The sequence below is a fragment of the Pelobates fuscus genome, chromosome 4 (assembly GCF_036172605.1).
Source record: "Pelobates fuscus isolate aPelFus1 chromosome 4, aPelFus1.pri, whole genome shotgun sequence".
NCBI classification, from domain to species: Eukaryota; Metazoa; Chordata; class Amphibia; order Anura; family Pelobatidae; genus Pelobates; species Pelobates fuscus.
The window spans coordinates 49,505,158-49,525,214 of record NC_086320.1 but is presented as its reverse complement, the minus strand read 5'-3'; the positions used below and the strand labels follow the sequence as shown (position 1 = coordinate 49,525,214).

At 39.6% G+C, this 20,057-nt stretch overlaps 1 protein-coding gene across 1 annotated transcript in view; it reads right to left on the bottom strand.

Moving 5' to 3' along the window:
- Positions 1-13,684: 13,684 nt before the first annotated feature.
- BAALC (BAALC binder of MAP3K1 and KLF4) overlaps positions 13,685-20,057 on the bottom strand; it is a 77,281-nt gene continuing 70,908 nt past the window's right edge. The window contains exon 3 of the mRNA XM_063450283.1: positions 13,685-14,210. Within this exon, the coding sequence (XP_063306353.1) occupies positions 14,100-14,210 (111 nt within the window). The 3' untranslated portion in view covers positions 13,685-14,099. The remainder of the gene's footprint in view (positions 14,211-20,057) is intronic.

Below are 20,057 nucleotides of genomic sequence, written 5' to 3'. Positions count from 1 at the left end.
CCCGGCACTGGAACCAGGTGAGTAAACTACTCTGCCTGGAGAGTCCCTTTAACCAATTTCTTCTTATCTAGACAGAAAGCTAAGATATAAAAACACTCATATTTAGAAAATCTTGCTGCACAGTCTATGTGACTCCCTATACTCACTCTAGTGACAGAATATTATTTTTTCATCGCTACTGATAGCATTCTCGTTAGCAACTGAGTTAAAACAAAAAAAACAACAGATTAGGAAAACAAAATAACATTTAACGTTCCCCCTTTACTTCACTTACCAAACATTTGATCTCTCCAACGTATACTTCGGTCCATAGGTCTAACTAGAAACCACCTCATTCTCACCTCAACATGCTGCCTGATTTAAGACGAGCAGTTAAAGTCTTAGCAATAAACTGATATTCTCAGCCAGTGAGCTAACTGAAGCTTCTTACAGGAGCTTCTGATTCTAAGACTGGAAAATAAAGAGGCAAGAATCAGGGTTAGAAAATGGTTTGAATAAGTACATTGAGAGAGTGCCTGGGCACTTCTGCCATTACAACCACTACTTTGTGCCTCAGTGGTTATGGTGCTTGGAGTGTTCTTATAAACATTGAATATAGAAAGCAAAAATAAATAAATAAACAAAAAAAATGTAACCTATATCAGCGGGGGAAGTTTTACGTAAACCATTTGCATTATAAAAACGAATTTGAACAAATTCATAATATATGCTCCAAGCATATTTCATGTTTACTCTTTAAATCCGTTCCGGTTTCACACAAACGCCTATAGTACATTGTATCTATACAAACCAGAAAGAAAATTAAAATTAAATAGCATGTTACCCCCACAGGCTGACTCATTCAAACTAAGATCAAACTGTTTTGTGCAAAATGTTCTACATTTATAATTCAATTTCGGCTTTTAAAAGTGTTTACTCTTTGAAGAATTACTAAAGTTCCACGACGAGCAAGATATTTTTAGGCAAAGTCTAAAAATGCTATAGAACTGTGTGTTTGATTACACAATTTAGTTAGTGTTCTAACGAAAACAGACACATATTAAAGGAATCTCTTTACTGTGACTTGTTAAAAGAAAAGAACCTTGCCTAACTATAATTGGAAAAGGAAGTAAAGACAATATAAATTGAAGTGTTAAAGTAAAATATTATTTGAGCTTTTTTATTGTTTTATACATTTTTTTGTTTTTTTTTAACATTTACAGCAATTATATAGAAGGCGTATGCCTGAAGTTGTGGGAGGGATTTTATGCCTATTTAAACCCAGCAAACCCTTACTCACCTGTCTTCGACGATTTCGGAAATTCCCTTTCCGCTTCCGGTGCACGCAGACCTCTGACGTCAGATTTCCGCGACGCACCTAAACCGACGGTCAGCAGCTTCACGCGGGAATTTGTAAGTTTGAACAAACGAACGGGCTAGTCGGCGGTTTCCACACAATTGTAAGTCTGACAACTTCTTTTCGGTTACATCTTACGATTACGCATACGTTTACATTCATTTGTTTTAGTCGTTTAGCTGACACTTCGTCCAGACCATTTCACCTAGTATGGCTGCTACACAAATATGAAATAATGACTGAATTTTCCGAGTGCAAATTATTGCAGTGGTATTATTAAACGTGTTAACCACTTCAGGGCAACATTGTGTCAGAGCTGTCACAGTAACTAGGGGGTTTTCTGACCCCGGCCCTGAGGTGGTTAATTAATTGGGTGAGCTGGGGTCCTTGAAGCTCCCCCACGCCGAGCGGTGTCAGGAAAGAGGCAGTCTGTAGTCACGGCAGTCCCAGCTTCCATTCACAACCCGCCAGCAGTCACCAGAAGCACATCGCAGTGGCTGTTCCCATGGCTTATCATCAGATCGTGGTACAGAGATGGTTTTAATGAGGCTACCTTCTGTGTATGTGAATGTCTTATTCCAATTAACCAACATGAATGATGATCTATAACATGTCCACACATATATAGCTTGGAACTGCCAACTTTAGGGACGTTTAACATCTCTCCGTTTTACAGTGCACCTAATATCTTCATACACAAATTTCTACACTCTCTTCATTTTCCTACCCCACTTTTTCACAATTTTCACATTTATGCAGATACTGAATAGCGTTAGTAACAGTGCATTCAATGTTTCTTTGGTTATTTTGTTTGATTACCAGTGCTATAACTAAATATCACTTTCTATAGAGTGTAAGCTCATGTGAATAGTTTTTGCTTCTTGTTTAATTTGTTTTACTTGTTTTCTCGCTACGATCCGCAGACGTCATTTTCATGTTGCACAGTGCTACAGAATATGTTGCATTTATAGTAACCAATAACTACGGTATATCCAATGATTATAATATTACGCTGTATGTTCATTTGGTGAGGTGAAAGAGAAGTGTTCATTTTTAGGAATGCTACTTGCTGTGTTGTTGTTACATAGTTGCACAGCAGTACAAGCTGTGTGAGCATTATGGGTAATGTAGTTCACGTAAACTGTAGTACCAGGGTTGGTGAACAATCACGCAATTGTTTCAAAGGAAGTACATTTAACTCTTCCTTCCAACTCACAAGTTTGTCATCCATCTAGGTACCAGGAAAAACATTCTTGACACCAGCTCGATATCTTTGTTATTTACTACTCTTTTCTACAATATCTCAGTATAAACGCAGATGCCCCGACTGTTATGCACATCTTACATTCATCAGCTCACGCTTGAAGGAACACAGCTATGCATACTTGACAATTATGCCGCGCATTACATTACTAAACCTATTTAAAGGTCCTGACGTTTTCAGCGTTGCATTAAGTCCTATCGTTGCCTGTTTCCCTTGCCTTGTACACCTGCGCAGACAAGCACATATGTTACCAGACAAGTACGTTTAGGTTCACACTGCGGTTCTGGTGAACAAGCCACGGCAAAGGCATGTACGCGTTTTTAACAGTACTATGAATGAGATCCGTATAAAAATAAATAAATAAAAAAAAAAAAAAAAAAAAAAAAAAAAAAAAAAATAAATAAAATGAAAAACTCTTATTACATTACAAACAAGGCTACGACGTGGCACCACGAGCCCCGAGGGCCATGCATACAATCATACACGCATTCTAGTTCATACGTCCCGACCGTCTGGACCCCGACATGCTCACAGGGCACTCCAGTTTTGGTCAAGCTGTACGATCCTAACTCATTTCCGCCCACGTTTCGTTCCGTGGTATACCCTCTCACTAACTGACCTTCCCTCTTAGTTAGCAACGGCTGGCTGTCAGGTTCCTAGGTATCCACTAGTTATTGTTCCCCCTGGCTTCTTTGCCATAGGTTAGTGGTCCCGCGAGGCCAACACCCATCCTCATACTTGGAGGTACTACGCCCCTCGGGCCAAATCATAGTTAGTCGCCTCGCATTGTGGCATAGAGAGGGCCTCATCTGTCACTCCCATTCTATCTTATGTTTAACTTTCACCGAGAGGCCGACACCCCGCCACAACGTTCAGTGGCCACACTGCCCCCTCGCGCCAACGCATAGATAGAGCCTCTCAAGCCACTTGGCAAATAGCAGGGCCTCACCTGTCACCTACCTAGAGTAATCGTTTCGCCGCTTTGCGGCACTAGCTAGTCAGCCAGCACGCACGCACACTCACACTCGCACTCCTAGTAAGCTGGGGGGAACGGCACGCTGCAGACCCATCACGCATAATCACTATGTTTTCGATCCTATATCCAAGTCAGGTATCCTGGCACTTTTTCCCGCTTTAGTTTCAATGGTGAGTTAAATACTCTTACAGTCATACAAACAGTTCATCAGAACTGTTGTACTAGGCTAATCCTGTGCTTTCAATACGTTATCTCTTTCGGGCTAAGGGTCCGCTAGGTACTTAGTTATAGCAGTACGAGGATACCAATATACATATTACCCCAACCTGTCACTCGCTGGTGATCCTTAGGTACCACATACACTACGTGCCCAGGCCAAGCTAGCAGACACCATGACCAGCGGTTCCTCCAACAACTTGTCTCAGGCTTTTCTTACATATATTCGGTTACATACGTATGTTGGGTCTCACGTTGCCTTTCACGCTACACGTCGTACAGGTTTGGCCTTGCATTGGACCATCGTCAGGTCCTCCAGACGCTGACATACATACAGTGACTGCTTCCAGACTCATGTATTAGTTATACTATTTGTTACTTCACAACATATTGGGGGGCATTTAGTACATTGAGTTCTAAATTATCATTCGTCGACTTATACTATCACTTAATTTTCACGTATAAGTCACTTATACAAGCAATGCAGGATAAGCTTTAGCAATTCGATTGGACCGGGTAAACAGAATTCCCACTTGTTTCATATCAAACATCGAGGCATCACTCTGCCTCCTTTTCGACAATCGAAGCCATTCAAATCCTTAATCTACTAATTAGGGACTTATCTGCGCGCTGGGCGTTCACAGGGTCCTCCATGCGCATTCAATTCATTCATCACACATTTGATGTTGTTCACGTTTCACTTTATTTGAGTTTAAAAAGTCCATCAGGAGTTACTTTCGGTCATGCTGGATGTTTCGATTTAAGTTGTAACGCCTTACGCATCCTATAATACAAACTTTTATGATCTTGCGCCTACCAAGTAACTGTTATAGGGTACTTGCTATACAAACACATATCGTCTTCGAATTGATACTACAGTCGAAGCTCCTTTTCAGGTTCCTCTCCTGTGCAGATATTTCCCTACGGGAGTCATGGCTATGCATTCTATTCTTCGGTTCACATCACGACAGTTTCATTAGGTGCCTGTTACAGTCCTTTTTTGCTTTGGTTTACTGCAGGTAATCACACGTGTACGGTCAGGTTAACGCTCGTCCACAAGAGGTTAATACCCTGCCACGCGTAGTTGGTACAGATCCACTTGGCCCAATTCATAGGTAGGGCCTCTCTCAAACACAGGGCTACTGGCACGGCCTCAACTCTTACGGGATAGTCCTTATCTTCGCCTATTGGTTCCCATTAGCTAGCAGCTCTACTACACGAGAATTTCAATGGGCATCTGAGTCTTGCATACTTTTAACTTTTTATGTTTCCTTCCTCCTCACAGCACGCTACAACAACTAGCTCCAGGTTTCGTATTATCTTTAATAAACGCTAACCCTGTCGTCTCAAGTCCCCCGCAGTATCCTCCGCTTTAGCCACTTCCGAAGTCCTGAAGTCGGACCTTGCTTAAATGTAACGGTTGAGATGAAAGAACACGCAGCCCAGATTTCCTCTGCAGGTCAAAAAAGGTATCGATCATGCCTGGAGTTAGAGTCTTCGCAGGTAAGATTTGTCCAATAATAATAAGCAAACGTACTCTACGGCATACCATATGTGTAAGTATTATATGTGGTTCAAGATAATACATGCGTTCCGATTATAATGGTTGCTCGTACAATTTTTGCCACATCTCTCAAACAGTTTCATGCTATACATTCGCTCCTTGTTTATTAGTCTTGGCCTCAATCCAAATTCCCACTCGGGACATACTTTCTGTTTTTGGGGCCGCCACTGCAGCCTCAAATTGTCAAGTTCCAACTCGTGTTGTAGAAGAAGATGGGACGCTCGAAGTCCTCGGCTTACAACCGGTACGTTCCAAATCCAGAGCAGTAATCAGGCTCGCTTTCTATAATATGTCTAAATGATGTTGTTGTGATAAATAAATGTTCCATACTTTTTGGCCCTCTTTTTACAGGCCTAACCTCGCGTCGGTTTCGGCACACCTCAACCGACTTTTATATATAAAACTACACACACTTTAATGTGCGCCCCTTCCATAATCCCGTACACAAATAGAAGGCGTATGCCTGAAGTTGTGGGAGGGATTTTATGCCTATTTAAACCCAGCAAACCCTTACTCACCTGTCTTCGACGATTTCGGAAATTCCCTCCCACCACACCCTCTTTATATATCATTATATCTGGGTGGGCCCTCTTTTTACAGGCCTAACCTCGCGTCGGTTTCGGCACACCTCAACCGACTTTTATATATAAAACTACACACACTTTAATGTGCGCCCCTTCCATAATCCCGTACACAAATATTATTTATTAACTCTTTAATTCCAGGCATCGGCGATCCTATTGTGAAATTCTGACGTCATCAGTTCTATATGAATAATATAAAAGGCATTTAACTAGTTCCCCATTCTGAACAAATAATAGTCTCAACACAGCATTGTACTGTTGTGACCACAGATAATACATGAATGGACTCAACTCTGAGTACCTACCTTTTTTAGTGAAACCGATATTTTAAAAAGTGGCGTAATACAGTGACACTTTGGCATAAGTGTCAAATACTATTCAAATACGGGAAGCAAATAGGTGTAGGTTTTTTTTCAAATTTCTTTATATCGAACAAATTAAGCAGACTACGGCTTTGCAGAGTACAAGAATATTTATTGGAAGATAACAAAAGCATTATATATGAATGATTGCAACTTTTAGAGATACAGCCCACATCATAATTGCATTTATTTATATAGCAGCCCTGTTAAATTACCAAAAGGGCATTCATTAGTCCGAGTTTACAGGCCATGAACATGTGAAAAGTAAAGTATACACATAACGACAGACAAGACCATGAATAGGAGGAATGTCATATGAGGTAAGGAAAATAATATAATGGAGAAAAAAAATAATCATATTTATTAGCCCTTCAAAAATAGTTGTTTAACCCCTTTGGTACCAGAGGGGATTGTAAAAATGGATACAATGCAGAAAGCTGTGGTCCCCAGAACCAAAACTAGAAGTTAAACAAAATGACAGTGGTTAACACATTGGATATCAAAAGAATTACATTAGTATGCTGAGAGAATCAACAAAGACTAGTCTTTATTGCAGGCATGATCTCACCACGTTGACTGGATCAATATCTTGATTTGGGAATCGATATCAATAAAGAACATCTGTCTTGCAAATATGACAATACAGAGTATACAATTTGACCCATGCAGTTTGCTAGTAAGGTTGCTAGCACATGTATAGATGAAATGTTATTTTAGTACTTTATTGTGTGTGTGAGTATCTGCCAACAATCCGTATAGCAAGAAAGGAGCCATGCCATCAATGGACAATGTAAGGTACAACAAAATAAGGGATGTGTCACCCCATCATATGTGCACATTAAAGATCTCTCAGATGGTGGAAAATGATTGGTAATTATCGTGTCCAGCTCCAAGTGTGTAGAAGGACACCCTCGTGCAGTGCATTAGGATGTCATTCTCTAGTTTCATAATTTAAGAAGACAGGGTGGTGGTACACAACTAGATTTTAAACTAGGACTATTGAGAGTTATCTAGGGGACAACTATGGTAATTATTGTGTGCAAAACACACAAGAGAGGCCCAGGTTCAGAATTCAGGTAAATATAACATTTAAGCTTTACTGTGTCTCCAGATTTCGCTGCCACGATCTATAGTTACCATATGTGGATCTTTTTGTCTGCACTGACCCACTCCGAATTACAGGTGAATACATACCTTGCATGTGTCCCTGTTTAGAAGGGGTAGTCCTTATTTTGAGCTCAAATCCATCTGTCCCTCTTTTCTAGGAGCATTATATTGTTGGTGCGTCTGAGTCGGTATAACAGAGCTCCTTAGCAATAATACAGTAATGTGTCTTTGAATTACAATAAATGTGTTTAGAAATCAGTCTTTATTTAAATAAGAATCATTGAAGTTGCATACATTGTTATAAGTAACCTACATTTTCTCAGAGCAGCCCACCCCTATTAACTTCCCCTGCCCCCCCCCCCCTAATATTAAAGTACCCCTGTTTGTACATTAGAAATGTTAGGAGGTATGGGTGAGAATATTACTCAAATACAGGGAAATGGTCACCACTTTTAATTACTACTGAAAAAGAGTTCATTTACTCATATGTATACAAATTATACAATAAACAGGAACTAAAAACATTCTATGCTTGATTTTAAGCAATTAAAATAAATGATGACCGTTTTCTGTTAATAGAATATTACTTAGCTAAAGCTGACTTTTTCACGCACACATTTTGGGCATGATGTCGTTAATGTCCCATTAATATTTTTACACAGTATGGACATTTGTCTTGCTACTGACTGTTGTCAAATGTAACTGTTATATACTCACAGAAAACATATTATATTCCTGCCATCATTACATCCTAAATTCCTCTCTGATTCCACACTCTACACATACACGTCACACGTTACACGCACCGTGTGAAATGTATGTGCAGTGGATTAAAACCAGCTAGTGTCATTAACTTGCAAACTTGTCACAGTGATACGGCCAACCTGTGCTTGAATTCTCTGCCATCATCTACCGTATTTATTGTATAAATAACTAGTAAACAGACCAATACAACCACAGGCTTATTCACCAAAATGTAAACTGTTAGAGTGAAATTTACATTTATAAGCCAACATTTCCAAAGAGGAAAAAAAAATAATATCCCAGTCATCTATGTTTTTAGTAAGGCTATTAAAAAATTTAAATTCATTTTGAATTTCTGAAAGTTGAAATTTTTGTTAATAATTGTAAAAATAAAATTTTCTTTGTAACATTGGCTCCATAAGCAAACTGCTCTGCATTCTCCATATATGTCTGCTAGCAGCTGACTTAGATCCCTGTGTATGCTCTGGTATGGACTACTTTTCTTGCAATGCTCAACCAGCTATTCAGTTGACTGGGCATCTTGGGAAGTGTAATCCAGAATTGCACTGACATAGCTAAGTCGATATTACCCATAGACCAGGGGTAAGCAACCTTCTGCAGTCCAGAGGATGTGGACTTCATCTGCCATAATGCTGGAAAAACTTCACAGGTGATTGAGTCCATAACATCTTGAGTGCTGAATTTTGCTTACCCCTGACACAGACCGTCAAGAACATTACAATCATATTTCTTGTATATCAAGCTTTTATTTTGTTATGAATAGAACAGAGTTAAAGATCGTCAAAACATACAATCATATTTCATCTTCATTTGCAGCAGGGACTATAACACCACACTGGGTTAAATCAGTGAGTTATCGTAAACTGAGACCCAATTCGGAACATTTAGGCCCAAATAACCCAGGGTAGAAAAAAAAGCACGTAAAATTACAGTTTTTTGTGGCCTATATATTGTTTATTTAGGAAATAAACCTGAGAGAGCAGTGGTGAGTTGACAGTCAATTACTGAAATTTAGCCCTATCCCCAAAAATGGCCTTCATTATTTTAAATTCTATAAGTTGGTTTCTCAATTCGCAACATCACTACTTAGTGAATAGACCGTCAGGAAGTGGGTGCTGCCGCCGTTGCTACCTTTACGCTGAACGTTATGGCTTTGCATTTAGCAATATAGAGATGGGATTTATTGCATGCAATGGTCACGTCACTGAAACATATACAGATACTTGCAGGAGTTTTAAGCTACAAATACATGTCTCCTTATATATTGTTAAATATTGTTATTGTTAAAGGATAGACATTTTGCTTTTAAACTTAGTATAAATAGAATGTTACAGTACTAAAGGTGTCCTTGTACCTGAAAGAGTTAAAAAAAAACAACAACCAGACATTCTCTCTCTGCCTCTCTCTTTCAATAATCCCGAACAGTTCCTCTCAGCGGCTATTTTTAATGCAATGTATTGAAGGTGTTATACTTTAATGATCAAAATCATGGCATAGACAAGGTACATTATTATTATTATTATTATTATTATTATTATTGCCATTTATATAGCGCCAACAGATTCTGTAGTTGTAGTCACATATTACAAAACATGCTATTATTTGCTAGTATAGGTAATACCTGACTCCCTATGGAAGTTGCCCGTCTTCAGTAGAAGTTGCCTGTTTTTTTAGAATCATACCAATAACTGGGGTTGTTACATAGTATTTTGAATCAAGATTCTTTATTAACAATCTATACCATTAACCATCCCGAAATTAAAAATGAAGTGTGGCAGAGAGGGGCAAATGGGTAGCCTATATTAGATCTTAGTAATTCTCGGATTGAAATTTACTGCAGTCTGATGTCCATAGATCACCTAAGGCAACTTTGCTTTACCCCTTAGGGACACATGACGGAAATGTTCCGTGTTGGCATTTTACTTCTGAAGCTGTGTTCTCAAGGGCTAAGCTAATCATATAATTATAATTGGAGATTGTCCAATTTACTTCTAGCTGTTATTTACAGAGCAAATGATAAAAAGAGGTTCCCCCTAAAGTCTACAGTCCAATATCCAAAACATTTGTAAGTAACCATATACATCCCAAATGTCCCTAATTCATCAACACAGTCTTGATATCTCTTTTTAGTTCTGCCAATTTGAGTTGATATTCTAGCGTCCCCTTCCGGGAGCACTTGAGACATATTTCCAGAAAGGCTCAGGAGGAGTGTGACATTAATCGCACTAGATTAAAATTTGCTAATCCATTTAAATGCAAATCCTACTTGCTACTTGTTAAATGTCTGCTGATTCGTGTAATTCTGGCACAGGATGCAGTTTGACGAGAGTAGGATTGCACCCCAGACACTAATCTTACACTTTAATAGGAAAATGTGCTGTATATGATATTGCAAATATGACACCCTGTATATAAATGTGTAAACTAAGAAAAATAATTGTAGTGAATTGGAATTTGAACTGCAAACGGTAGGCAAAAAGTAAAGTACTGATATTGAAATATTCTCCTATTTAGCCGATCACAGCTTGCATTTTGCTATTCAGTTTTAAATCCATTAGAATTAGGTATTTAGTAAATGTACATCTGTGTGTACTTATGTACATGTGTACTCAACTCCTTGAAGGTCATTTATAGTCTATTAATTCACAACAATCTTATTCCAAAATGAAATATATATCATTCTATATGTGTAAACCACACTGCAGAATATGTTGGAGGTATATAAATTAGAATAAATGTGTTCATTCTTGTAGCAAAACAAATCTATGTGTCGTTGATAATGTCAAATAAACAGGTTTCACACTAATATCACACGCCCAAGGACCAGTTAGAAATGATGCCAAGTCATGGCATTGGTCCTGTAGAGGTTTTTGATTTCTAAAAATATCATTGACATTCCTTGCCCTCGTGGCATGCTAGAGGGATGCAGTCCAGATTTGTCAAAAATGATTTTTATATAGTGACCTTATCTAAATTAAATAATATGACTATCTAGTTGGTATGTTGCTATATGGTCAGGACATTTCATAGCAGAATATGTGTTTAAAGGGGAAATTGAAGAACAAAAAATCGGTTGTACACCAGGATGACATAACAAGTATTACAAAAACAAACAAACAAACAAAAAAAAAAAACACTCTAAGTATAATGGTACTTAAGACCTATTCACTGAAGTGAGAATTTCCAGCAACGTGAAGTAAATTCAAAGTGGATTTTAAATTTAAGGCCATATTAGCCAATCTGAGTTCAGAATTGATCCGAAGAATTTTTCAAATTGGAAAATTTTGGCCATGTATTTTTAATAGTATTCTGACTTGTTATCTAAAGAAAACAATTTGTTTTCTTGTGGAAAAAAAAGTTCTCAAGAAATCAAGTTATCTTGAGAAAACAACAACAGTCAGAAAGTTTTTAAAAATACAGTTATCCCAACGCACTATAGAATATCTTTGCATGAACCCTAACTCCTACCATGTTACAGCTCGGTCCAGAGTAGTGACCTTTTTGATCACATGGTCGAGCTTTACGTTTTAAATAAAGTTTTATCACTAAGAACATTTAATAAGGAGCCAACCCTTACAATAACAGACAGCATCAATTCAGTATAATGTATAAGCCCATTGTGTTTGTGCTTGCGTCTATTACTTTTAAAAAGTATTGCTACATATATAGTCAAAAAGATTCTGTACAGTTCTCATTTACACAATAGATTGGTTTTGTTAAACAGAAAATTATATTAAAGGGACGCAGTCATCTTTTTTTTTTTTTTTTTTTTAGAGTAGAAAATAAGAGTTTGAAATGGAATTGCAGAGAGAAACAAAACTGCAAATTTTAGGCCAACATATGTAATATGAAAAAATAGCACAATTGGAGATTTTGCTTTAGGCAATGCAGCCATTTTGGCCTTAAATGTGCACTTCAGTTTTCAATTCACTGCAGTTCACCATTTAATCATCTTTTTTCCTCCTCAAACAAGTCAGATGGTTATCACTACTGTGAGATACTTTCATATCATTAAGGGCTTTTGAAGCACTGTGGTCTGAGTCCGCTTTTAGTGAAGTACATTGCACTTAATATCATGGCTCGATGACTGAGCTACCAGAGAGATCTTTGGTCGGGTTAATGGTCCTGACTGAAGATAGCAGCTTTCTTGGAACAAATGTGAGCTATGCAGCATGGTTAATCTATCCATAAAGCCAAATATGCAACAACAACAAAAAACAGTTGAAAAAAAATAATATATATATAGTGTACTTTAAATAAATATGGAGGCTTTGGTACTTTAGGGAACAAAGAGTATAAATATGAGGCACGTACAGAGTTTAAATGGTTTTTGTTTTTTTGCATCCTTACGTTCTCTTCTGGTTCACCAATAAATGTCCTGTTTAATTTTATTTTCACACATAGATTGTGATATGTTTAACTAGTATATTTTCTGAGTTTTTTTAAATTTGTTACAACTTCTAGAGAGTGTCAGTTATTTTACTTTTTGTTTTTGTACAACATTCTTAAATATAACATTTTAGATTTTAACTAAATAAGTCTACATTTACAATACAGCCCTGAATTAAGCTTTTTTTTTTTTTTTTTTTTTAATGAGCATGATTAAAATAATGATATGAAAGTCATGCCCTATTTAACCTGTAAAAAAAGGATACTTTAAACAAAATAACCAGTTGACCACTACACGCTAGATGCCACTAAAGCGGTTCTGTCACTTTTTGTGTATTTATTTCATAAAGAGATAATCTTTGCTAATGCTGATTGCATTTGACCTTGATTTAAATTGCAAAGTAATCTAAAGATTTCATAATATAAAACAGGGGTTACTTTGTATTTTGGCAAAACATGCAGTTGGCAAAAGTTTACAAAAGGAGGAGCTATGCTTTCAACGTTTGCCTTACCCTAGCAGCCATCACAAGGGATGGCTGTGAGGTTCAGGCATTGTATTTCTCATCACAAGGCGTGATCTATGGAGGCTCACGAGATCCTCCATAGGACTCAGTATTGTACTGTCTGATGTGGCTTTTGGCAGAATCGTAAAGCAGCTTAAGATGGACCTCAGGATGAAGATGGCAGCAACTGTGCAGGACAGCTTCAGGTAAGCAAAATTACCTTTGACTGCACTTCACAGCCATCAGGCCATAACCAGAGATGTCACTTTCAGGGGTCTTTGCATATTTTAACAGATCCGCTTTAAATTGTGAGATGACACCAGGACACTCTAAGCAATGCAACCACTACAGCAATCTATATTGGTTTTGTTGTTTAGAGTGCCCTTGTAAGAAAGCTATCATAGAGTGTTATCCCTAGCCTGTATTTAACAGTTTCAGTATCAGACCGCTCACCCTAGAGGACATAACAATGAACATTCTTCTAAGCTTGTCTAACAGATGGCTAGATTAGAACAATTATTATTATTATTTTATTATTTATATAGCGCCAGCAAATTCTGTAGCGCTGTACAATGAGAATTGCCTCTCCTAGCAAAATTACACCTCATGTTTGTTCAATAGCCCACATTTTATAAATCTCAAACAAGAGCACTCAAAATGGCTGCCTTTTAAAAAAATAGTTCAGTGATAGAGATTTTCAACACCAAAACGAAAAAATCTCTGATTTAGGCTAATCTTTCATAGTTTGCGGAACGCGTCTCCTCACATGCACAACCATTTTTGCTTCATGTAAGACAATGTCTGTCAAGGCACTCCGCAGCAAAGAGATTTTTGTTTTCACTTATTTCCCTTCTGTGTTTTTCCCTACTTTTGACTGCCATTTCCTTCGAGCGCAATCAACATTCCTGCAAAATGTTATGAGAATAAACCTTTCAATGATTTATATTTCTCTGTGGCAACCAACTCTTTAATTAAAGTGCACAAATGATTTTTTTTTTTTTATGATGTCCTTCTGAGCTTATCCCATTCCTTATTAATTGACGCAGCTCTCTGTTATTCGTCCGTCGCTATCCATTGATTTTATATTTTTTGTTACATTGATTGTGACTTCTTTCTTGGACATTCTTTTGCTTTCCCGTTTAGGCTAAAGATAAAAACACAGACAGTGGTTAATTCATTTCCATAAAAGTAACCATCTTCTTTTACAAACTGTTTTTATTTTTTTATTACAGAAGCTCAGATGTAAAATTTTGGCATTCCCAATAAATATGTATGCTTGCCAATCAAGATATCTCCACGTTTCTACACTGTTTTCCAGAAAGGGGGTCAGACATACAGGAAATGAAAGTGATATGCCACTCCCTCACCTGGAACAGCATCTTTTCCAATGTACATTTATAAAAAATGTTTTAAATGTTTTCAAATGTATTTCATTCACCTCAAACCTGTGTTAGCAAACGCAAAAGAGATGTGGGATAAATTTACTCAAGACAGAGTACAGATAATTTAAAATAAAATAAAAGAATACTTTCCCCCAACACGAAATCCCACATGAAAAGCAAAACTACCATCTAAACTAGCCAGTCAAAGGGAAATAAAGATCTGAGTGGTTCCAGAGTTGGTGGGGTGGGCTCCTGAAGCAGGCATCCTCATCCTCAATACTCCCCTCCCTCCTCTCCCCACTCTGCTCCCGTTCTTTTTTCACTGCCCCCCTCTACAATTCCTGTACTCCTCCCCATCTAGGTTTCTTCATCCCCCCTTCTTCTTTCTTTCTTTCTCTTCTACATTCAGATATCCCTATAACAAGGAAATAGTTTTTTTACGATAGACATGTGTGCTCCCTGATTTGTATATGGATTGCTCAGTGGATAAACTGCAATGTACATTTTGATACGGTGAGCCAAACTAATCTGCTGTAATTCAATCTTAACCAATAAAAATTGTCAATTTGAAAAAAATGTGGTTCATTGACAATTGCAAGCCCCTGATAGAGCCCAGAATGCTCCCTCAATGAACTGGAAGGGCTGTAGGCTCAAGCCCAGACAGGGGCTGACCGGCTCGGGCCTTAGGTGAACACTTATGCCGCCTAATGGGTAAATTTATTTTGTGTACATTAAACTCCGGACACAGTCACTCTTGACCTCTGCATTTGTAGTCATTTGTAGTCATTACCCCAATGCTATCAGAAATGACTAGGACAAGGGGTAGTATTACCTATCGGTGCAAGGTGCTGGCCAAGGGAATGGTGAACTGCGTTGGGTTTCTCTTATGACTATGTCTTATTATTATGTATCAATAAGTCATACTTTGCAACACTACGTGTTATTATGTATAAATGTGTACTAGTGTCCCTTTAAAGTGGATTCAAAGGTGCAGGTGGGAATCCATATGGGGTGTACCTAGGACAGCTTGATCATCTATTAGTGTATGACTGTGCACAGCTGATGCACAGTACTTGTGCTTGCCTGATTACTAGCAATTAGACCAGCACAATGTATACTGTAGGTGAAATGATATTCTCTAAAAAGAGATGTAATGCTCTATTTGACATGGCAGGTTCAACTTGAGCTTGTTTGAGCAGGCTTTTCATCACGACTAAATACCATTCTATATTTGTAAGATGATGTGGAATATGTTGCAGCTATATAAATATTAATACTAAGAATAATAATTTAACAGATCATTAAAATATATTATAAATGTATTTGCTTTAGGAGATGTCACAGATTTACTTCCCATCCTGCGAACCTGCGACACCTTCTTCTAGGACTTTGAACTATTGTGAAGGGTTCCTACCGTTAGCTCCTGGTTTGGGAGGAACCGTATATATTTTAATTTTGCTAAAACAATGTGCACATGACTAATTTCACATGCTTTTTTAAAAGAGTATAACTCATTGCACCGATAACTGTAAAGGACCACTATAGGCACCCAGACCACTTCAGCTTAATGAAGTGGTCTGGGTGCCTGGTCCATCTAGGATTAACCCTTTCTTCTATAAACTATGTTTACAATAGGGCTAATCCAGCCTCTAGTGGCTGTCTCATTGACAGCCGCTAGAGGGGCTTCTCACTGTGATTTTCACAGTGAGAAGACGCCAGCGTCAGGGATGTTTTAGCCGCGAGGCAAACAAGGCATTTGCCTTGGGTGGCATTTTCCAGGGGGCGGCAAAAAAAGCCACCCCCAAATGCCCAGGGCAAATGTCTTGTTAGCCTTGCGGCTAACTGACATGCTGGGCGGGCGGCTGGCGAGGGAGCACTTCCTCTGAGCTGTCTTCTCAGCTCCCTCGCGCGCCGCAGAGTGAGGCTGGGAGCCGGAAGATGACTGTGGCGAAACCGACCTCGCCACGTGTCCTTGGAGGGGGCTGATTGCCCGCCTCTTGCCTTTGGACTGCCTTTGGACTATGGACCAGACTTTATGGGAATGTGATACCCCAGATAGCCATACCATGGAGCCTATTCATATAATGAAAGACTATGGGAAAGACTTTAGCTCCATGGCAATTGTACTGTGTGAGTAGGATCTGCGCGCTATTCGGTAGTTTTGTGCGTGCAGATCCCAGCTATCTGGGGATAGGTGAAATGTCTGTGTGTTATGTGTAAATGTGACTTTATGTATTTTAAAGTGTTTTATGTTGTTTTGCAACCATGTGGTTAATGGAGTCTGCCTTTAGTCCTGGGTAATTGGATTACTTCTCCAATTAACTCCAGGGCAGAAGGGAGGAAACCAGGGTGCATTGTGGGGATGTTTTTCTGCCAGCCAGAAAGGAACAAAAGATACTTTTAGTAACTTTTGAACCCCTGGTCGGATTCATGCCATTTTTTAATATGTTGTTCCCCTGAATGGATTGATTGTGGATATGTATTTTTATGTGAATGTGATGTATGGTTTTAAAGTGGTTCCTATTCAATGGTCTACAGCATTCATACGCTTGGGAGAATTTAAAGGTTTCTCGGATTCGGTGATTATGGTGTCTGCCAGAGTGCTTGGAGTCCTCAGGAAGCACTAGGAGCATCCATTAACGGAGGTGCCCGGTCGGGGTGCCAGGTGATCCGTTACAATGACGTAATCTTCCGGCTCTCAGCCTCACTCTGCGGCACGCAAGGGAGTTGAGCAGACGGCTCAGAGGAAGTGCTCCCTCGCCAGCCGCCCGCCAGCCCAGCAGCCCAACGGCAGCCCCACTAGACCCCAGGGAGAAAGAGAACCCCCCCCCCCCCAGCATTCCCAAAGGTAAGGAGGCTGGGTTAATAAAAAAAAGTGTTGATGTGAGTATGTGTGTGTGTGTATGTATGTCTGTCAGTGAGTGTGTGTGTGTGTGTCTGCTAGTGAGTGTGTGAGTGTGTCTGTTAGTGTGTGTGTGTGTGTCTCACTGTGTGTGTCTGTTAGTGAGTGAGTGTGTGTCTGTTAGTGTGTGTGTGTGTCTGACTGTGTGTGTCTGTTAGTGAGTGAGTGTCTGTTAGTGTGTGTGTATGTTAGTGTGTGTCTGTTAGTGTGTGTGTGTCTGTTAGTGAGTGTGTGTGTATCTGTTAGTGAGTGTGTCTGTTAGTGTGTGTGTGTGTGTGTGTGTGTCTGTTAGTGAGTGAGTGTGTGTCTGTTAGTGTGTGTGTGTGCCTGACTGAGTGTGTCTGTTAGTGAGTGAGTGAGTGTGTCTGTTAGTGAGTGTGTCTGATAGTGTGTGTGTGTGTCTGACTTTGGGTGTCTGACTGTGTGTGTGTGTTTCTGTTAGCTAATGTATGCGTATCTGTCAGTGAATGTGTGTGTGTGTATTTAGAAGGCGGGGCGGGAGGAAGGGTTGGGTGGGGGGAATGGGGTGCCTGAGTTTTGTCCTGCTTTGGGCAGCACAAATCCAGGATACATCACTGGCCAGCGTCCATAGGAAAGCATTAAGAATGCTTTCCTATGGACTGGCTGAATGCGCGCGGCTCCTGCCGCGCATGCGCATTCAGCCGATGACAGCGATATAGAGGAGGAGAGGAGGAGAGTTTCCCGCCCGGCGCTGGAAAAAGAGGTAAATTTAACCCCTTCCTCCCCCTAGAGCTTGGCGGGAGGGGGGCCATGAGGGTGGGGGCACCCTCAGGGCACTATAGTGCCAGGAAAACAAGTGTGTTTTCCTGGCACTAAAGTGGTCCTTTAAAGTTTGAAGCTGAGATAATCTTAATGACTATAAATGAACCTGAAAATAAATGTAAACATTGTAACAATACTATGAAGCATTGCAAATAATGGATATATGCTCTTCTGTTCTGTTACAGCAATCTTTCCTATGATATTGCTAGCTGTATATTGATTTGTGGACCCAGGACATACTTGAAAACGGGAGAAATCTCATTGTATCTTTCCTGGTAAAATATTTTATAAATAAATATTGTGCTTGTTGCAAGATCGCTTCATGATTGCAGCACTATTTGATAGAGTGCAATGACAGTTCTACACTGCTGCTGTTTCATGTCAGGTTGTAAATTGGCTGTTGGGTCACCATGGGAGTTACTTCTAGATCACTGAACACAGAATTCTAAACAGAATGTCACAGAACTCTTCTCCCCGATGGATTGTTCCTCTAATTATTTGCCCAGATTTGACAGCTTCAGAAATAGTCAGCCAGGTTTCAATTCCCAACTTGTTCCACCTCACAGGAGCCGGGATTGTTATAAAAATAATGACATTTCATTTGTTTATACTGTACTGAAGACAGAAAATTAGCCATAAATGCAATCATTAGGACAAAAGCACATTTATTCTACTGGTTTTACGTACACGCATATCCTCCTATGAATTACCCTTTGCGCATCTAACATACGCACAGACTAGTTTTGTAAGGTTGTACATACCTACCAAGTGTACATTTTTCGGAGGCAAACATCTGTAAATAAATATAAACACGGTAGCTGCTATATACAAATTAGGCCCCCTATACACTGAAATCATTACAAAACATAATAAAGTAACCGGAGCTTGTCGGAATATTTCACTTGGCCCCCAGCCGGAGGTGAAATTAGATACTCTCTGTCTGTTTAATGGGATGGTGAGGTAAATCTCTGATTCCCCCTTTGGTCCATACAGGGACTTGGTTACTTCTTTGGGCTGCACTCAATGAGCACAGGCCCTGCATGAGCCAGCCGGGAAAATCTTTTGATCTCCCTGGTCAGTTTCGGCCCTTGGCCAGTTTGGGCCTGCCTCTGAACGTATACTGTAGTATTTGCCACCAAGACATTAGCAACAGATCCTTTAAGTCCTGCAAGTTGGGGCCTCCATGGATAAGATTTGTTGTTCAAGCAAATCCCACAGATGCTCAATTGGATTAAGATCTGAGGAATTTGAAGGCCAAGGCAACACCTTGAAGTCTTTCTCATGTTCCTCAAACGATTCCTGAACAATTTTTGCAGTGTGGTAGGATGCAGTATCCTGAGGCCACTGCCATCATACCATCGCCATGAAGGGGTATATGTTATGTTACAAACTGCCATTTGTAACTGGCCCTTTAAATTACAAATTGCCCTGCTTCCCTGGGTTGTGGAGAAGCCTATTTGCCAGCCTCCTTCCTCATGACTATGGCCCCTGGGAGATTGTGCCCCTGAAAACTTATGGACTTTTATTGGGTGTGTATGGCCCTTTAAGAACCGTCTGGGGACATATTGTGACTTTGTTGAACAATGCCCCTTTAAGACGGTGTCCCCAAACCTTTAATATACTGTGTTCCTGGCTTTCTCCTACTTGGTTCAGTAAATGGGGCTTACTGAACCAAGTACCACACAGGCGGACCACCCAGAAGTGGAAGTGTGCAGGCAATTTACCTCCCAGGCTGGGAGCCTGCTATAGGTAAATTTCCGACCGCTCGGTGGCTGCCGTTCGTATGGGTAATTTTTCTGTGTAAAATAGACCTGCCGCACAGCCCAAATCTATGGAACTGTTTTGGGCAGGAAAATGTGCTTGCGGTCGGTCATAAAGGACTTCCGTCTAACTTTTGATCTACTGGAGGGATTTGTATGATTTC